The 17,500-nt window shown below is 42.3% G+C and overlaps 2 protein-coding genes across 3 annotated transcripts in view; both read left to right on the forward strand.

Moving 5' to 3' along the window:
- LOC143285636 (uncharacterized) overlaps positions 1 to 8,820 on the forward strand; it is a 12,037-nt gene extending 3,217 nt beyond the window's left edge. The window contains exon 2 of the mRNA XM_076593032.1: positions 7,989 to 8,820. Within this exon, the coding sequence (XP_076449147.1) occupies positions 8,512 to 8,820 (309 nt within the window). The 5' untranslated portion in view covers positions 7,989 to 8,511. The remainder of the gene's footprint in view (positions 1 to 7,988) is intronic.
- A 2,161-nt stretch (positions 8,821 to 10,981) lies between these two features.
- Positions 10,982 to 17,500, forward strand: part of LOC143285436 (large neutral amino acids transporter small subunit 1-like) — a 26,610-nt gene continuing 20,091 nt past the window's right edge. For both annotated transcript variants that reach the window (XM_076592703.1, XM_076592702.1), the window contains exons 1-4: positions 10,982 to 11,175; positions 12,342 to 12,611; positions 13,592 to 13,717; positions 16,908 to 17,007. In XM_076592703.1, the coding sequence (XP_076448818.1) occupies positions 11,076 to 11,175; positions 12,342 to 12,611; positions 13,592 to 13,717; positions 16,908 to 17,007 (596 nt within the window). In that variant the 5' untranslated portion in view covers positions 10,982 to 11,075. The remainder of the gene's footprint in view (positions 11,176 to 12,341; positions 12,612 to 13,591; positions 13,718 to 16,907; positions 17,008 to 17,500) is intronic.

The raw sequence follows: 17,500 nt of genomic DNA on the forward strand, positions 1-17,500 counted from the left end.
GGTATGTTCTTGTTTCCATAACCCACCGAACGCTGACATGGATTACAAGATCTTTAACGTGCGTATTTGATCTTCTGCTTGCATATACACACGAAGGGGGTTCAGGCACTAGCAGGTCTGCACATATGTTGACCTGGGAGATCGGAAAAATCTCCACCCTTTACCCACCAGGCGCCGTCACCGTGATTCGAACCCGGGACCCTCAGATTGACAATCCAACGCTTTAACCACTCTGCTATTCGGCCCGTCAACAATTCTCCATCATTTTTAACCGTTTTAGTGAACCAACATGGGTTGTTTTTTTCTGCAGTGGTATCATGTAGTGCTGGTCCAGGGGGGTTGTAACAGACATGTAGCTGTGGGGCAGAATGAGTTAAAGCAGGCGGGTGGAGAGAGGACTGGGCTCTGGCGTTTTCGTGTTTGTATTTGTATTTCTTTTTATCACATCAGATTTCTCTGTGTGAAATTCGGGCTGCTCTCCCCAGGGAGAGCGCGTCGCTACACTGAGAGCGCCACCCTTTTTTTTTTTTTTTTTTTTTTATGCTGAGCCTTGGTAGACACAGTGGTTTCAGTTTCAGTTTCAGTTGCTCAAGGAGGCGTCACTGCGTTCGGACAAATCCATATACGCTACACCACATCTGCCAAGCAGATGCCTGAGCAGCAGCGTAACCCAACGCGCTTAGTCAGGCCTTGAGAAAAAAACCCAACAAAAACAACAACAACAAAAAAACAACCAAAAAACGGTGAATAAATAATAGATAAGCTTACATAAATAAATAAATAGATAAATAAATAAATATAATATAACAAAGGTAGTAGTAATGATAATAATAATAATAAAATAATAATAATAATAAAAAAAATAAGACAACAATGATGATAAATAAACAAATAAATGTAAAACATGAAGATTCACATTCACACATACACCCACACATGCATAACAGATATGCACCAAACATGCAGTTTCACAGATATGAAAGCACAGTCAAATACATATAAACGTACATGAGCTCCAAAACACACACACACACACACACACACACACATTACCCTGCACATCCTCTACCCCCCTCCTCCACACACTCATTTCTAGTCTACGTATCGCAGCTTCCACGGGGCACACACACACACACACACACACACACACACAGATGAACACTTACTTGTACAAGCACACACACACAGTGGATGTGAATTCACTACCTGACGGGCGCAATAGCTGAATGGTTAAAGCGTTGAACTTTAAATCTGAGGGTCCAGGGTTCGAATCACGGTGACGGCGCCTGGTGGGTAAAGGGTGGAGATTTTTCCGATCTCCCAGGTTAACATATGTGAAGACCTGCCAGTGCCTGAACCCCCTTCGTGTGTATGCGCAAACAGAAGATCAAATACGCACGTTAAAGATCCTGTAATCCATGTCAGCGTTCGGTGGGTTATGGAAACAAGAACATACCCAGCATGCACATCCCCGAAAGCGGGTTAAAAACGATCATACACGTAAAAGCTCGCTCGTTTACATACGAGTGAACTCGGAAGTTGCAGCTCACGAACGCAGAGAACAATTCATTGCCATGAAACGTTAAGGAGCCTTTTAACATTTAACTGGTGACGAACGTGCGTGATGGGCTGTCACCCACGGATATAGATAAATACTATAAATAATAATGATAATAGATATAAATTCGTGGCTGTCACCTCTCGATGACAAAGCAGAGCAGACAGGTCAAGTTGTCAGTCGAAAATTCTGTATTTTGGACTTGTCCTCTTAATTGGGACTGCGCGCATTACTAACGTTCAGTTACATCATTGTAAAGGTATATACATAAATAGTTGGAATTACAGTTAAAAAAAAAAAATGTTGTCACTCCTGTTCACTAATCTCGTTTCAACAAGTTTCTGTACTCAAGGGAGTTGACTTTTGTTCTCCTCCCCCCCCCCCTTTTTTTTTTTTTTTTTTTTTAACCGGACCTGAAAATAACGACATCCAAGATCCGTCTCCGTACTTTTTTTTTTGCCTCGTCTCCCAGTACTCTGTACTAAAACACTGCAGTGTGTGTTTCACTTTCAGTGCGAGATATGCGGTCCACGGACTGTATTCAAAATATCGAGTCAATGTATGCGTGACACTCTTTTTAACCAACTTTCATTGCGTTGTTTTCGTCGAGTTGTGGTGTTTTTCTCTTTTCTTTTCTTTCTTTCTGACTTTATTTTGTTTGTCCCTCTGACGGAGTTCACAAAAGCATCGTGCTCATCAATGCCTATGTTCACCCAGGAACCTGCACAACAAAAGAGGATTGGGCCTTTTTAGAGGAAATAGAGAACGAACTTGGAGACTCGGTCATTATCTGTGGAGACCTTAATGCAAGACCGAAGTTATGGGACCAGCGGAACACCAACCCACAAGGACTCGCACTTGAAGGAATGATAGGGGAAATTCTTCTTAGCCCTTTAACAACCACATCCCCAACTCGCCTTGGAACAAGACAAGGGGACAGTGACAGTGTGATCGACATCGCTCTAATATCTCCAAAATTCAGAGCAGAAATGAATGCAGAGACACTTCCATACCAAGGCAGCGACCACCTCCCGGTAGCTTTCAGTCTACAGAAACTGTCAGATAAACCCTGTATGAAACTGCGTGATCCATTTCAGTATGAAACCAAAGAGACAACCGTCATCGAAAAATTAAGACGCAGAAGAAACAAAAGAACGGCACTGAACAGGATGCAAACTATTCAGCCCCCATGGTGGAATACCGACACAGAGAGAGCCTGGATAGAAAAACATGCGGCTGTCAAACTTTGGCAAAAAGAAAAAACAAAACCATCTCCGGACAAAGATATTGAAACAAAAATGAAAGAAAAAACTAAACAGTTTGAAGTCATTGCTCAAGAGGCCAAAAATGATAAGTGGAAACAGTTTTGCGAGGCACTCAGTTATGACACAACATTGACAGAGTTCTGGCAATTTTATCGTCGCATGGAAGGGAAAACGTGCACAACAACAACCCCAGACATGTTAGACACTGACGGAACCAAGCTTAAGACAAATGAAGAAAAAGGATCTGCCTTGCTCAAACGTTTCATACAACAGAGTGATCAAAGAAACTTAGATGAGAAAAAGAAATATGTTGAGGAGTTAAACCAAACACTTATGCAGATTGGACCTGATGATGACTTGACAATGGATGATTTAAACGAGGCAATAGCTAAATGCAAGAAAGAATCGGCTCCTGGCCCAGACAAAGTTCGTTACTCAGACATCAAGGAGCTATCGGAAGAAGACAGAAGCAAACTTTTCAATCTATATCAAAACAGTTTCCACAATGGACAGGTGCCGGAGGACTGGACACACAGCTTCTTAAAACCCATACCAAAACCAGGAAAGGACCATCGTCAGGTAAGCGGCTACCGGATCCTAACCATGCAAAACATTGCTGGAAAGCTCATGGAACGCATGATAGCCAGGAAACTTGCAAGGGATCTTGAACACAGGCACATTCTCCTTTCAAATCAAGGTGGTTACAGAACAGGCAAGTCCACATGGGAAAATGCAGCTGCTTTTGCATATGAGGTGTATGAAGGATTTCAAAGAAAAGAAGAAACACTAGCAGTAGCAATTGACCTTGAAGATGCCTACAATAAAGTCCAGTTTGCGCACCTCATGGAGCTGCTACTAAGGTATGGAGTAAGTTTGACACTGACAAGATGGATAGCAGCAGCGCTTCAGGAAAGAACCGTCGTCCTACGCCTCGGAGATTGGATGTCTGCACCTTCTAAACTATCCATGGGACTGCCACAAGGGTCTCCGCTCTCTCCTGTCCTCTACAATGTCTACACGAAGGGCCTTGCAGACTTAAACAACAATGGAATTGCTCGGGTGCTTACCCTTGCGGATGATGGCCTGGTCTTCAAAACTTCAAAAATGCTCAGGAAAGAACTAAAGCCGTCCAGAAACAACTAAACAATATTGCTCAATGGTGCAAAGACACAGGATCTTCCATCAATCCAGCAAAACCCCAAACGTTGCTGTTCACCCTCAACAACAAAACCGCGAGCAAATCACCACCTTCTGTGTCATTCGATGCGATTCAAATTGAGAAAACTGAATGCCTACGCTACCTAGGAATACCCTTCAGAAAACATACGAAAAATACTGTTCTCCAATGCAAAAAGGGCCTTTCAGTCTTAAAAGCAATGGCAACCAAAGGAATTGAACAACGCCACCTCTTCCTGCTATACCAATCACTCGTCCTCAGTGTGATCGACTACGGACTTGGGCTAAAACACCGTCTCAAAGCAACCTCCTAAAATTAGAAAGAGTACAAAATGAAGCTATGAGGCTGATCCTTGGAACAACAAAAGACACGCCCACAGAAACCATGCGATACCTGCTTGACCTTCCTTCAGCGCAGGCCAGAAACAAGTTAGAACAGGTCAAGACCGACTTCAAAGCATTAGAAAACCCTCAAAACCCACTGCATGACGCAGTCAAAGAACCAAAAGGCAGCCGTCTAGGACGAGGAAGATCATGGATGGGGCAGAAGACACAATCCAGCTAGTATGCCGACTACAAGACCTGAAAGAAACAAAAGAATGGGAGAAAAACCCCGAAAACCTCAACCATCTATTCAACACAGTCATTTTACCCACTCTGGGAAGACATTGTCGGGAATGGCCAGAGGGCAAAACTGATGCGGAAGTAAAGCTACTTATAGAAGAAAACAGTAAAGAAGAGGACATCATCATATACACAGATGGCTCAGTCACCAAAGACCAGTCTGGTTGGGGATTCACTGCGAAACAAAATGGAAAAACAATTTGGGAAGAGAATGCTGCCTACAAAGTCACAACCTCCAGCCTAACGATGGAAGTTGAAGCTGCGACACATGCCCTCCAGTGGCTATCGTCTATCCATACGCCCGGAAACCAACATGCCATGATTCTAACCGACTCAATGAACCTCATACAGAAAATTGAAAACGGAATGAGAAGCCCAGAGTGGCATAAGGCAATGCGCAACTTTCAGATTAAAAAACACATGGTCATACTGCCCGGGACATGCAGGTGTTAAGGGAAATGAGCGAGCTGACAGACTTGCTGGTAACGCAACAACAACGAGCGGCCTACATCTAGGAAAATCGGAAATCCTCAGAAAAGTCAAAGAATACCAAAAAGAACAGGTACAAGGCCATCACACCATCGATCGCCTCAAAGAAATAGAAGCAGAGAGAGGGAGCGGCCGCAAGTCTAACATGAAAGGTAGAGCACGATGCTTTGCAAATCAAACAAATATCGGCATCATTTCCAAACCAACATTGCGCAAATTTCTTCAAAACGGAACAGAGTCTCTGTGGGCCTTTCCAAATACAATAGACTGAGCAACACACTAGACGCCACGTTCTTGGCATCAGAGATCTTTTCCCATCCCTCTTGCGGCCAATCAGTGGCAGCCTCTGTGCGTGTGTGTATGTGTGTGTTTGTGTGTATGTGTGGGTCTGTGCTTTTGAGTGCGTTTGTGAATGCGCGAGAGTGAAAGTGTACACAAGTGTCAGGAGAGATATGTGTACGTGTGTGTGTGTGTGGTGTGTGTGTGTGTGTGTGTGTGTGTGTGTGTGTGTGAGGGGAGGTGGGAGTGCGGGGGGAGGTGGGGTAGAGGATGAGGTATGTGAGTGTATGCATGCCTACACTGTGGGAGCAACAGGATATTGGAACGTATATATATATATATATATATATATATATATATATATATATATATATATATATATATATATCTTTGTATGTATGTGTGTGGGGTTGGGGGTGGGAGATATGGGCGTGTGTGTGTGTGCTTGTACAAGTAAGTGTTCATCTCTGTGAGTGTGTGTTTGTGTGTGTGTGTGTGTGTGTGTGTGTGTGTGTGTGTGTGTGTGTGTGCCGTGGAAGCTGCGATACGTAGACTAGAAATGAGTGTGTGGAGGAGGGGGGTAGAGGAGGTACAAGGTAATGTGTGTGTGTGTGTGTGTGTGTGTGTGTGTGTGTGTGTGTGTGTGTGTTGGAGCTCATGTACGTTTATATGTATTTGACTGTGCTTTCATATGTGCTTGTACAAGTAAGTGTTCATCTCTGTGAGTGTGTGTTTGTGTGTGTGTGTGTGTGTGTGTGTGTGTGTGTGTGTGTGTGTGTGTGTGCCGTGGAAGCTGCGATACGTAGACTAGAAATGAGTGTGTGGAGGAGGGGGGTAGAGGAGGTGCAAGGTAATGTGTGTGTGTGTGTGTGTGTGTGTGTGTGTGTGTGTGTGTTGGAGCTCATGTACGTTTATATGTATTTGACTGTGCTTTCATATCTGTGAAACTGCATGTTTGGTGCATTTCTGTTATGCATGTGTGGGTGTATGTGTGAATGTGTGTCTTCATGTTATGCATGTGTGGGTGTATGTGTGAATGTGTGTCTTCATGTTTTACATTTATTCGCTTATTTATCACCATTGCTGTCTTATTTATTTATTTATTTATTTATTTATTTATGTTTTATTATTATCATTTTATTAGTATTACTAATATTATTACTACTACCTTTTTCTATATTATAATTATTATTTATTTATTTATTTATGCAAGCTTATCTATTATTTATTCCCCCGTTGGTGTTGTGTTTTTTTTTCTCAAGGCCTGACTAAGCGCGTTGGGTTACGCTGCTGGTCAGGCATCTGCTTGGCAGATGTGGTGTAGCGTATATGGTTTTGTCCGAACGCAGTGACGCCTCCTTGAGCCACTGAAACTGAAACTGTCCGTCTGCTTTTTGTATCTTCGTGTGTGTGTGTGTATATACATATATATATATATATATATATATATATATATATATATATATATATATATATATATATATATCCCTTGCAACTGGCCCCCATAGGCCGTGTCTTATCGTTTTAAAGTGCAGATTTTAAAACAGTTTTACCAGGTTTGTTTTATCTATTTGCCTGGTTTTTCTTGCCATGTTCTGCTCTAGTTGGTTACTGAGAGACATTCTCTTTTTTGTAAAAAAAAAAAAAAAAAAAAAAAAAAAAGGCCACTGCCGAGCAATTGGTAGCTTCTTGTTTGTGTAGTGGTTTCGCTCTGATTCGCAGTCAAGAGTGGGTAGCAAGCCCGATGAGCACACCCAAGTGCGAAACAGCTGTCGCTTGCTGTGCAAATCAACCTTCCTTTTGTACGTACTTTGGACCACTTTGAGCAAATGGGAGCTTTTTAAACCACTATCCTCTCCAAACACAAATATACAGTTCTAAAGGTTAAAGAATTATCCAGAACTGTTTTTTTTTTTTGGTGTGAGCTCCATTCCATTATGATGATACAAAGACATCTGGGCCTCTGTGTGTGTGTGTGTGTGTGTGTGTGTGTGTGTGTGTGTGTCTGTGTGTGTCTGTGTCTGTGTGTGTACAATATTTATTATAAGGTGATTGACGTCTCTCTCTCTCCATATCTCTACAGCTGTGTGGGCTATTTTTACAAGGTATACCAACTTAGGTATTTAGTACAAGGGAAATTGTATCATACAATATCATAACTCTTCATTTACAGTTCCCTGAATTCGGATACAATATATTTGAGAAGTGAAGATATTGATTCTCATATTTTTATTTCTGATTTTGCTGTCACATGTATTATTTGATATGGGTTGGGTTTTTTCCTTGTATATGGCAGAATGTATCATTGATATTATGCTCTCCAAAACGTGGTTCATGTTCACACCCCTTCAAAATGGGGCTCTGACCTTTCCGAATGACATTGTATTTGTATTTGCATTTCTTTTTATCACAAGAGATTTCTCTGTGTCAAATTCCCCCAGGGAGAGCGCGTCGCTACACTACGGCGCCAACTTTTTTTTCGTATTATTCCTGCGTGCAATTTTATCCCTCTCTCTCCCCCCCTCCTGCCCCCCCCCCCCCCCCCCCCCCCCCCTCTCTCTCTCCCTCTCTCTAGACGGTTTTTTATTTTATTTCAGGTTCAGTCGGGGTAATAAAGAACGCCGATTCTGCAATAAACAAATGATATTTGAAAACAAACATTATCCCAGCTACCGTTAGCTTTGCCTCACGTTTCACTTTCATTAACTTTGAGAATGATCTCATTCTTTCGCAATTTGGGAAGCAAGTGAGCTGTGGTGACAACACCTAGCTTCCATAAACCACAAGGAACAAACTAAAGAAAGAAAGAAAACGAATTAATACTAAGAACCGAATATCAAACAAGAAGGAAGTCTAAACAAACCAATACACAAAATCTCACCGCCCGAAACCACATCAACTGAAAAAAAAAAAATCAACGTAAAAAGGAAATTCATACGAAACAACACACACATTCAACCCCACACCCCATTCCAACCCAACCTACCCAGCCCCCGATAAAAAAAAAATTTTAAGCTAACTATACGCGAAGGATTTTTTTTTTTTAATCTAAATAAACCAACAAACAACACACTCTTTCAAAAATTCCCCTCGCCTCTAGCGCCCCAAACAAACTTCACCATGTTCAGACGGAAAACTGTGGACATCAGTACCCCATCCTCAGCAGGGGTATACCGCCCCAACGCCTCAGACTCCTTGGAGATGACCCAGGGACGTTCGAACCCAGCTTTCACCCTGGACCCAGCGGAACTGCAGGAGGAGTGCTCACCAAGTGTCTTGGGATCCACCTCGAGGTCGGTGGCAGACCCTGGCAATCGTCATGACAACAACAGCAACAACAGTAGTTCCGGTATCTCCTCCATTGAAGAGATCGTCGACGATCAAACTGATGAGTCCGGGACAGCTGGTGGCGGTGGTAACGCTGGGTGAGTTTGAAGGACGTGTGTGTGTGTGTGTGTGTGTGTGTGTGTGTGGTTATCATTTCTGTTGCTTTTTTAAATTCTAATTTCTATCTTTTTTGCAATTGGAATTGTATCTATTATACGGGCGCAATAGCCGAATGGTCAAAGCGTTAGACTTTCAATCTGAGGGTCCCGGGTTCGAATCACTGTGACGGCGCCTGGTGGGTAAAGGGTGGAGATTTTTACAATCTCCCAGGTCAACACATGTGCCGACCTGCTAGTGCCTGAACCCCCTTCGAGTGTATACGCAAGCAGAAGATCAAATATGCACGTTAAAGACCATGCAATCCATGTCAGCGTTCGGTGGGTTATGGAAACAAGAACATACCCAGCATGCACCCCCCCGAAAAGCGGAGTATGGCTGCCCACATGGCGGGTTAAAAACGGTCATTCACGTAAAACGTGGGAGTTACAGCCCACGAACGCAGAAGAAGAAGAGAAGTATTTATTATGATTATTATCATTGTTGTTGGTGTTGTTGTTGTTGCTTTTTTTTCTTTTTTTTTTTTTTGTTTTGTTTTGTTTTTTTGTTTTATCATCATCGTCGTCATTATTATTATTGTTTTGGTTTTCCAGCTTTCTTGCACGTGACAACGTGTGTAGACCTATATAAGACCTGGAATTATAGTTATCGTTTTGTTGTTATTGTTGTTGTTGATGATGTTTATCATCTTCGTCGTCATCAATATTTTTATTTCCGGCTTTTTTTTTTTTTTGCATAGTCTCTCTCTCTTCCTCCTCTCTCTCTCTCTCTCTCTCTCTCTCTCTCTCTCTCTCTATATATATATATATATATATATAATTCTCTCTCTCTCTCTCTCTCTCTATATATATATATATATATATATATAATTCTCTCTCTCTCTCTCTCTCTCTCTATATATATATATATATATATATAATTCTCTCTCTCTCTCTCTCTCTCTCTCTCTCTCTATATATATATATATATATATATATATATAATCTGTGTGTGTGTGTGTGTGTGTGTGTGTGTGTGCGTGTAAAACCGGGAATTATTGATATCACTATCATCATCATCAGTCGTCACTATTACTAATACCATTATCATTATGATTATTATCATTATCATTACGTTGTCGTTGTTGCTGTTGTTGTTTATCATTTTCATCACCATTGTCATTGCCTGTTTTTACTATCATTGTTATGGATATCTCAACGCGATGTATCACCATCATCATCATCATAATTACCATCATCATCATTGTTACTATCACTGTCATGGATATCTCCACGCGATATACCATCACCATCATCATCCTCATCATCATCATGATTACCATTATCATCATCATTGTTGCTATCACTCATGGATATCTCCACGCGATTTATTATCATCATCATCACCATTATCATCATCGCTGTCGTTGCTATCACTGTCACGGATATCTCCACACGATGTATCATCGTCACCATCATCATCACCATCATCGTCATCATCATCATTGGTGCTATCACTGTCATGGATATCTCCACGCGATGTATCATCATCATCATCATCACCATCATCATAATTACCATCATCGTCATCGCTGTCGTTGCTATCACTGTCATGGATATCTCCACGCGACGTATTATCATCATCATCACCATTATCATCATCATCATCATTGGTGCTATCACTGTCATGACCAATATCTCCACGCGATGTAGCATCATCATCACCATCATCATCATCATCATCATGGCTGTTGTTGCTATCACTGTCATGGATATCCCCACTTCGATGTATCATCGTCACCATCATCATCATCATCATCGTCATCATCATCATTGTTGCTATCAATGTCACTGGATATCTCCACGCGATGTATTATCGTAACCATCATCATCATCGTCATCATCATCATTGGTGCTATCACTGTCATGGCCGATATCTCCACGCGATGTATCATCATCACCATCATCATCATCTTCGTCATCATCGTCATCATCATCATTGGTGCTGTCACTGTCATGGCCGATATCTCCACGCGATGTATCATCATCACCATCATCATCATCTTCATCATCATCATCATCGCAGTTATTGTTATCACTGTCATGGCAATATATCCCTTCGCGATGCTCCCATCCTCTAGCGGAGGAGGAGGAGGAGGGGAGGACAGGGACACGAAGAAGAACGTCACAGTGGAGGTGAGCAGCCGCCAGCAGCAGCCGCAGCTGAAGAAGTCCATCAACCTGCTGCACTGCACGGCCATCATGGTGGCCGTCACGGGCCACTCCTCCATCTTCATCTCGCCCGCCTCCATCCTGGGAGTCACTGGATCCATCGGAGCCTCCCTCGTCGTCTGGCTCATCGGTGGGTGTGGGTGTGGGTGTGGGTGTGGGGAGGGCAGAGAGGGGGTGCTGGTGGTGGTGGTGGTTGTGGGGATGGGATGGGATATGGAAAAACAACAACAACCGATTTTGCACCAGCTGCTGTGTATCTTGCGTTTTTTTCTTGTTTGGCTGTTTTTGATATTCGATGTATTGTTAACCAAAGTTTTATCGCTTGTGTTTGCCGTGTAAGTTTCCTCGCCTCCGTGATATGGGCTAATGGCCTTGCGCATTGAATCATGTGAATCTGAAGGGGGTGGGGAGGGGGATCGAAAGAGATTGAAACCCAGATGTTTTCGTTTTTCATCAAGTAATGGAGAAATCATCAAAAAACAGTCTTGGTTACATTTTCAACATTTAAAACTGTATTTGAGTTTGGAGTGTTATATATATATATATATATATATATATATATATATATATAAATACACACACACATATATATATATACATATGCAAAAAGACAATAAGAGCCAACAAGTTGAGGTTTTGCCAATATTTCGGTCTCCAGGTTTCCTCAGGGAACTTGTCGCGGGGTATGAATTCCAGTGAACATATATATATATATATATATATATAAAGAGAGAGAGAGAGAGAGTTGTTTATTTATACATTAATGTATGTATGTCCCCCCACATGTGCAGACGGAATGCATGTATGTAGGTATGTATGGATACCCCTCCTCCCCCTACATGTATTCTATTGTCGTATTGTATTACTGTTTTTGTCACAACAGATTTCACTGTGTGAAATTCGGGCTGCACTCCCCAGGGAGAGCGCGTCGCTAAACTGAGTGCCACATTTTTTCTGCCTGTAATTTTATTTGTTTTTCTATCGAAGTGGATTTTTCTACAGAAGTTTGCCAGGGACAACCCTTTTGTTGCCGTGGGTTCTTTTACGTGCACTAAGGTAAGTGCATACCGCAAACAGGACCTCGGTTTATCGACTCATCCGAGTGATTAGCGTCCAGACCACCATTCAAGGTCTAGTGGAGGGGGAAAAATACTGGCAACTGTGCCGGGATTCGAACCAGTGCGCTCAGATTCTCTCGCTTCCTGGGCGGACGCGTTACCTCTAGACCATCACTCCACATGTATGTATGTATGCATATATACGTATGTATAACTCCCCCCACACATACACGTGCAGGCGGTCTCATCAACATGGGTTTGGCGCTGTGCTTCGCCGAGCTGGGCACGATGCTGCCAAAGGCCGGAGGTCCTTACGCCTATGTGCTGCGGACGTTCGGCCCCTTGCCGGGCTTCCTGATCATGTGGGGCTACGTGGTGCTGATCTCGGGGCCCGTCTGGGCCTTCCTGGCCTACACGGCCGCCCTCTACATCATCAAGCCCGTCTTCTCCGACTGCCGGCCTCCCGAGGTGGACACTGGTATCAAGCTGTTGGCTGGATGGATTATGAGTGAGTTTGTGGAGGTGCTGTGCGGTTTTGGGGGGTTGTTTTTTTTTTTGTTTTGTTTTTTCAAAATCGTCTTTTCACTATTCAATGGTAGTAGATATATACGCCTGTATAACCGCACGCACACACAGACACAGTCATAGGCGCACAGACACACACACAGATACATGCACGCACGCGCACGCACACACACACACACACACACACACACACACACACACACACACACACACACTCACACACACACAGACGTCTGTGTGTGTGTATGTGTGTGTGTGTGTGTGTGTGCATGATGGCACAGGAGAGTGTGGTGGGGTGTGGGGGCGATAGGAGGTGGTCATCGGCTAACTAGTGAGACCGGGTAAACAAAAGAACTGTTTTCTGTAAAAGTGGAGTGCGCGCGTATTCGCGCTTGTGTGTGTGTGTGTGTGTGTGTGTGTGTGTGTGTGTGTGTGTGATACTTTGTGCTTAGTTTTGGAGTTCTCATTAATTTTTGCAGTTTGTAGTATTGTCTTTTTGTATATATATATGTATGTATGTATGTATACATACACACACACACACACACACACACATACACATATATATATATATATATATATATATATATATATATATATATATTCCCTTGAATCTCCTTTTTGTGTTTTTATACGCACAATACAATACAATACAATACAAAATTGTTCTTGCTGTTGTTGTGGTGGTGGTGGTGGTTGCTGCTGCTGCTGTTGTCACACTTATCATTTCTGTCATATATCATAATATCCATTATAAGAAAATTATATAATTATCATGTTTGTTGTTTTTGCCGCTGCTGCTGCTGCTGTTGTTTTGCTGTTGCTGCTGCTGCTGCAGCTTCTGCTGTAGTATTTAATGATATTTGTTGTCGTTTATATTATTGTTATCGTGAGTACTTTTATTATATCATAAATATATATATTTCTAATCTATTCCATAATCTTCCCCCCCCCACACTACAGTCACACTAGTGGCCCTGAACTGTGTGTACATGAAGTACGTGACGAAGATCCAGACCTTTCTGTCCGGCACCAAAATTCTGGCACTGCTCATCATTATTGTGGGAGGAATCTACGAGTTGGCTCAAGGTGAGGGGTGCTTTGGAGTCGTGGGAGGTGGAGGTGGGGGTGGGGGAGGTGGGGGGGGGGAGGGGAGAGCACAGCGGAAAGGATATATGGGAGTGTGGGTATGTGGGTGTATGTGGTTGTGTAGATGTATGGGTGTGGGTGTATGTGGTTGTGTAGATGTATGGGTGTGGGTATGTGGGTGTATGTGGTTGTGTAGATGTATGGGTGTGTGGGTGGATATGTGGGTGTATGTGGTTGTGTAGATGTATGGGTGTGGGTGTATGTGGTTGTGTAGATGTATGGGTGTGTGGGTATGTGGGTGTGTGTGGTTGTGTAGATGTATGGGTGTGTGGGTATGTGGGTGTATGTGGTTGTGTAGATGTATGGGTGTGGGTATGTGGGTGTATGTGGTTGTGTAGAGGTATGGGAGTGTGGGTATGTGGGTGTATGTGGTTGTGTAGATGTATGGGTGTGGGTATGTGGGTGTATGTGGTTGTGTAGAGGTATGGGTGTGGGTATGTGGGTGTATGTGGTTGTGTAGATGTATAGGTGTGGGTATGTGGGTGTATGTGGTTGTGTAGATGTATAGGTGTGGGTATGTGGGTGTATGTGGTTGTGTAGGTGTATGGGTGTGGGTATGTGGGTGTATGTGGTTGTGTAAATGTATGGGAGTGTGGGTATGTGGGTGTATGTGGTTGTGTAGATGTATGGGAGTGTGGGTATGTGGGTGTATGTGGTTGTGTAGATGTATGGGTGTGAGTATGTGGGTGTCTAAGTATGTGGATGTTTGGATATGTGCATGTACGGGTATGTGGTTGTGAAAGGATGTGGGTGTTTGTGTGGGGAGGAGAGGGTGGGAGAGAGGGTGTGGTATGCGGATGTATGGATGTGTGGGAACTGGGGGTGCGTAGGCATGTGGGTGTGTGAGTGTACGGGTGTGGGTGTATGGCTATGTGGGTAGGTTTTGTTTTGTTGTTGTTTTTTTTTGTTTTGTTTTTTGTTTGTTTGTTGTTGTTTTTTTTTGGGGGGGTTGGGGGGAAGAGGTATGTGGATGTATGAGTATATGGGTGTGTAAGTATACGGGTGTGTGGGTGTATGGGGTATGTGGGTAAGTATATGTGTGTGAGGGTATGCGGGTGTATGGTTATGTGGGTATGGGAAGTGAGTGAGTGAGTGAGTGTCTGGGTAAATGGGTGCGTGGGTGTATGGTTGTGTAAGTATCTAGGTGTGTAGGTATGTATGTGGGTGTTTTATTTACAAGTATTTGTAGTGTGTGTCGTCCGTCTGTCATATTGTTTGGGGCGTTTTAAGATTTGACAGAGCTGTTGTTATTAACACAAAACAAACATACAAGTATCTGGTAACTATATCCGTTTACAAGTTGCACAACTTTAACTCACTCAGTACGGCCAGTTCTCTCTTCTCCTCTACACAGACCCCTCGGATGTCCAGTGGGTGTCTCAATGACCCAACCTTTAGCTTCCGTCGTCAGAATTGTGGTATTCTTTGTCAACATTCACCTCTTCAGTATAAGAGCCTTCGCTTGCAATATTTTGATGATGGTAATTGGGGCGAAACGCTGTTGACTTCGTCTCTTTCGCCGTTCGTATGGAGAGAGTTAAGTCAACGCTGCTTGTACTATTGTACTACCGACTCAGCTGGCACACAGGAAAATAAAAGGTACATTGGAACACAAGGGAAGCTCCGGGATACTAGGATAAAACAAAAACAAAAAACAACAGCACAACTGATTAGACAATGAAAGGATAAAGGATTCTGATGCTTGCTTAAACTGCTCTTAACTCTCTTTCTAAACGCTAGCAACACACCTTTGTGAGATATTTCCAAATTGCTGTTTGGAGCCAGAACATGAATTCCACAATTCTTTGGAAGCATGTTTTGTTCACTGCTTTTTGCGTTGATAGCAACAGAGTTGGAATACACCAAAATAAAATAAAAAAGAAGCAATAGCGGATTCGTCAGAAGTGTTCGAAGAATACTCGCAAATATATTTATTTAATTCTAAAAGAAATGAAAGCAACAATTGACGACAGCTTCAATTTCATCATTTACACCTATTTATTCGGGAACTTGTTTGTCTATTTGTTCTAATATAGTAGAGGCTTCAAATCGGATTTTTTCGAAGAATATACAAATGATAACTGGTTCGTATTCTGAAAGAAGTGAAGACTGGACTACTTAAGGACGGCAGCTGCAGATAAGAATAAGAATAACTTTATTATCTCGAACTGGAGAAATTTGGTCAGGTGCATTATCACAACACAGACAAGTAAACAACATGGGGACCATAACTGTGAAAGCCAACAACAGCCCCTACAAATATTACGAAGATACAAATGTAAAAAAGTTTTTAAAAAAATAAATAAAATAAAAATAAAAATATCACATACATCGTTTCATACATACATCCACACACTACAGGCAATAACTAGTATTCTTAATGTAAAAACAGAAAGAATTAAGAAACATTATTTGAATATAATTATAAACATTGCCTACTATACTGCACATTGATTATAACAGACAGATAAGATAAGAATAAAGATGAATTGCGGAAAACCACAACCAGATAATCAGCACACACCCGCACCGCACCCCCCCCCCCCCCCCCCCCCACCCACCCACCCCACACACGCGGATTACTTGATTAAACAAGAGTAATAAACATATGTTCTGAAATAAAAGCATTTCACATATTCGCTTTTAAAAACATTGCAATTAATTATTACATCGTAATTATTAAACTGAAATATATTTAGAATATGGACGTTAGCATTCACTGTTTGTTGTTGTTGTTGTTGTTTTGTGGGTTGTTTTTATTTTGTTCTGTTTCTGTTGGGATTTTATAACCTTTTTTTTTTTAACCTAATTTGTTTAAATTCAACTATGAATTCATTCGTTGTGGCTTCAAACAGGAATTGTTCAAAGAATATTCTCAAATATTCTTTTTCTGAAAGAAGAGAAGATTACTAATGACGACAGCAGCAATTTATTTGTTTATTTATTTATCTATCTGTTTATGTATTTGTTTATTTACACAAAATAATGATAGCTCCAAGTGGAAATTGTTGGAAGAATGCTCGCAAATGATGTATTTTAATTATGTAAGAAGCTGATATAGCTAATGACGACAGCTGCAGTTTTATCATTTCATTATTTATTTATTTGATCATTTATCTATTTCATCAAGGCAACACAGAGAATTTCCAGACGATGTTTGAGGGCACCACTCAAGAACCAGGCCAGTGGGCTGTCGCCATCTTCTACTCCATTTTCTCATACGGAGGATGGTGGGTTTTCCCTCTGTCTGGCTGTATCGTATCGTATCGTATCGTATCGTATCGTATCGTATCGTATCACGTCGTGTCGTGTGTCGTGTCGTGTCGTGTCGCGTCGTATCGTATAGTATAGTATCGTATTGTATTGTATCGTATCGTATCGTATCGTATTGCATTGCGTCGCATCGTGTCGTGTATCGCATCGTGTCGTGTCGTATCGTATCGTATCACGTCGTGTCGTGTCGTATCGTATCGTATCGTATCACATCACGTCGTGTCGTGTAGTTTCGTGTCGCATCGCATCGCATCGCATCGTCGTATCGTATCGTATCGTATCACGTCGTGTCGTGTATCGTATCGTATCGCATCGCGTCGTTTCGCGTCGTACCATATCGTATCGTATCACGTCGTGTCGTGTATCGCATCGCATCGCATCGTGTCGTATCGTATTGTATCGCGTCGCGTCGAGTCGTGTCGCGTCTCTTGTGTCCCGTATCGTGTCGTG

The sequence above is a fragment of the Babylonia areolata genome, chromosome 9 (genome assembly GCF_041734735.1).
Source record: "Babylonia areolata isolate BAREFJ2019XMU chromosome 9, ASM4173473v1, whole genome shotgun sequence".
Classification (NCBI taxonomy): Eukaryota; Metazoa; Mollusca; class Gastropoda; order Neogastropoda; family Buccinidae; genus Babylonia; species Babylonia areolata.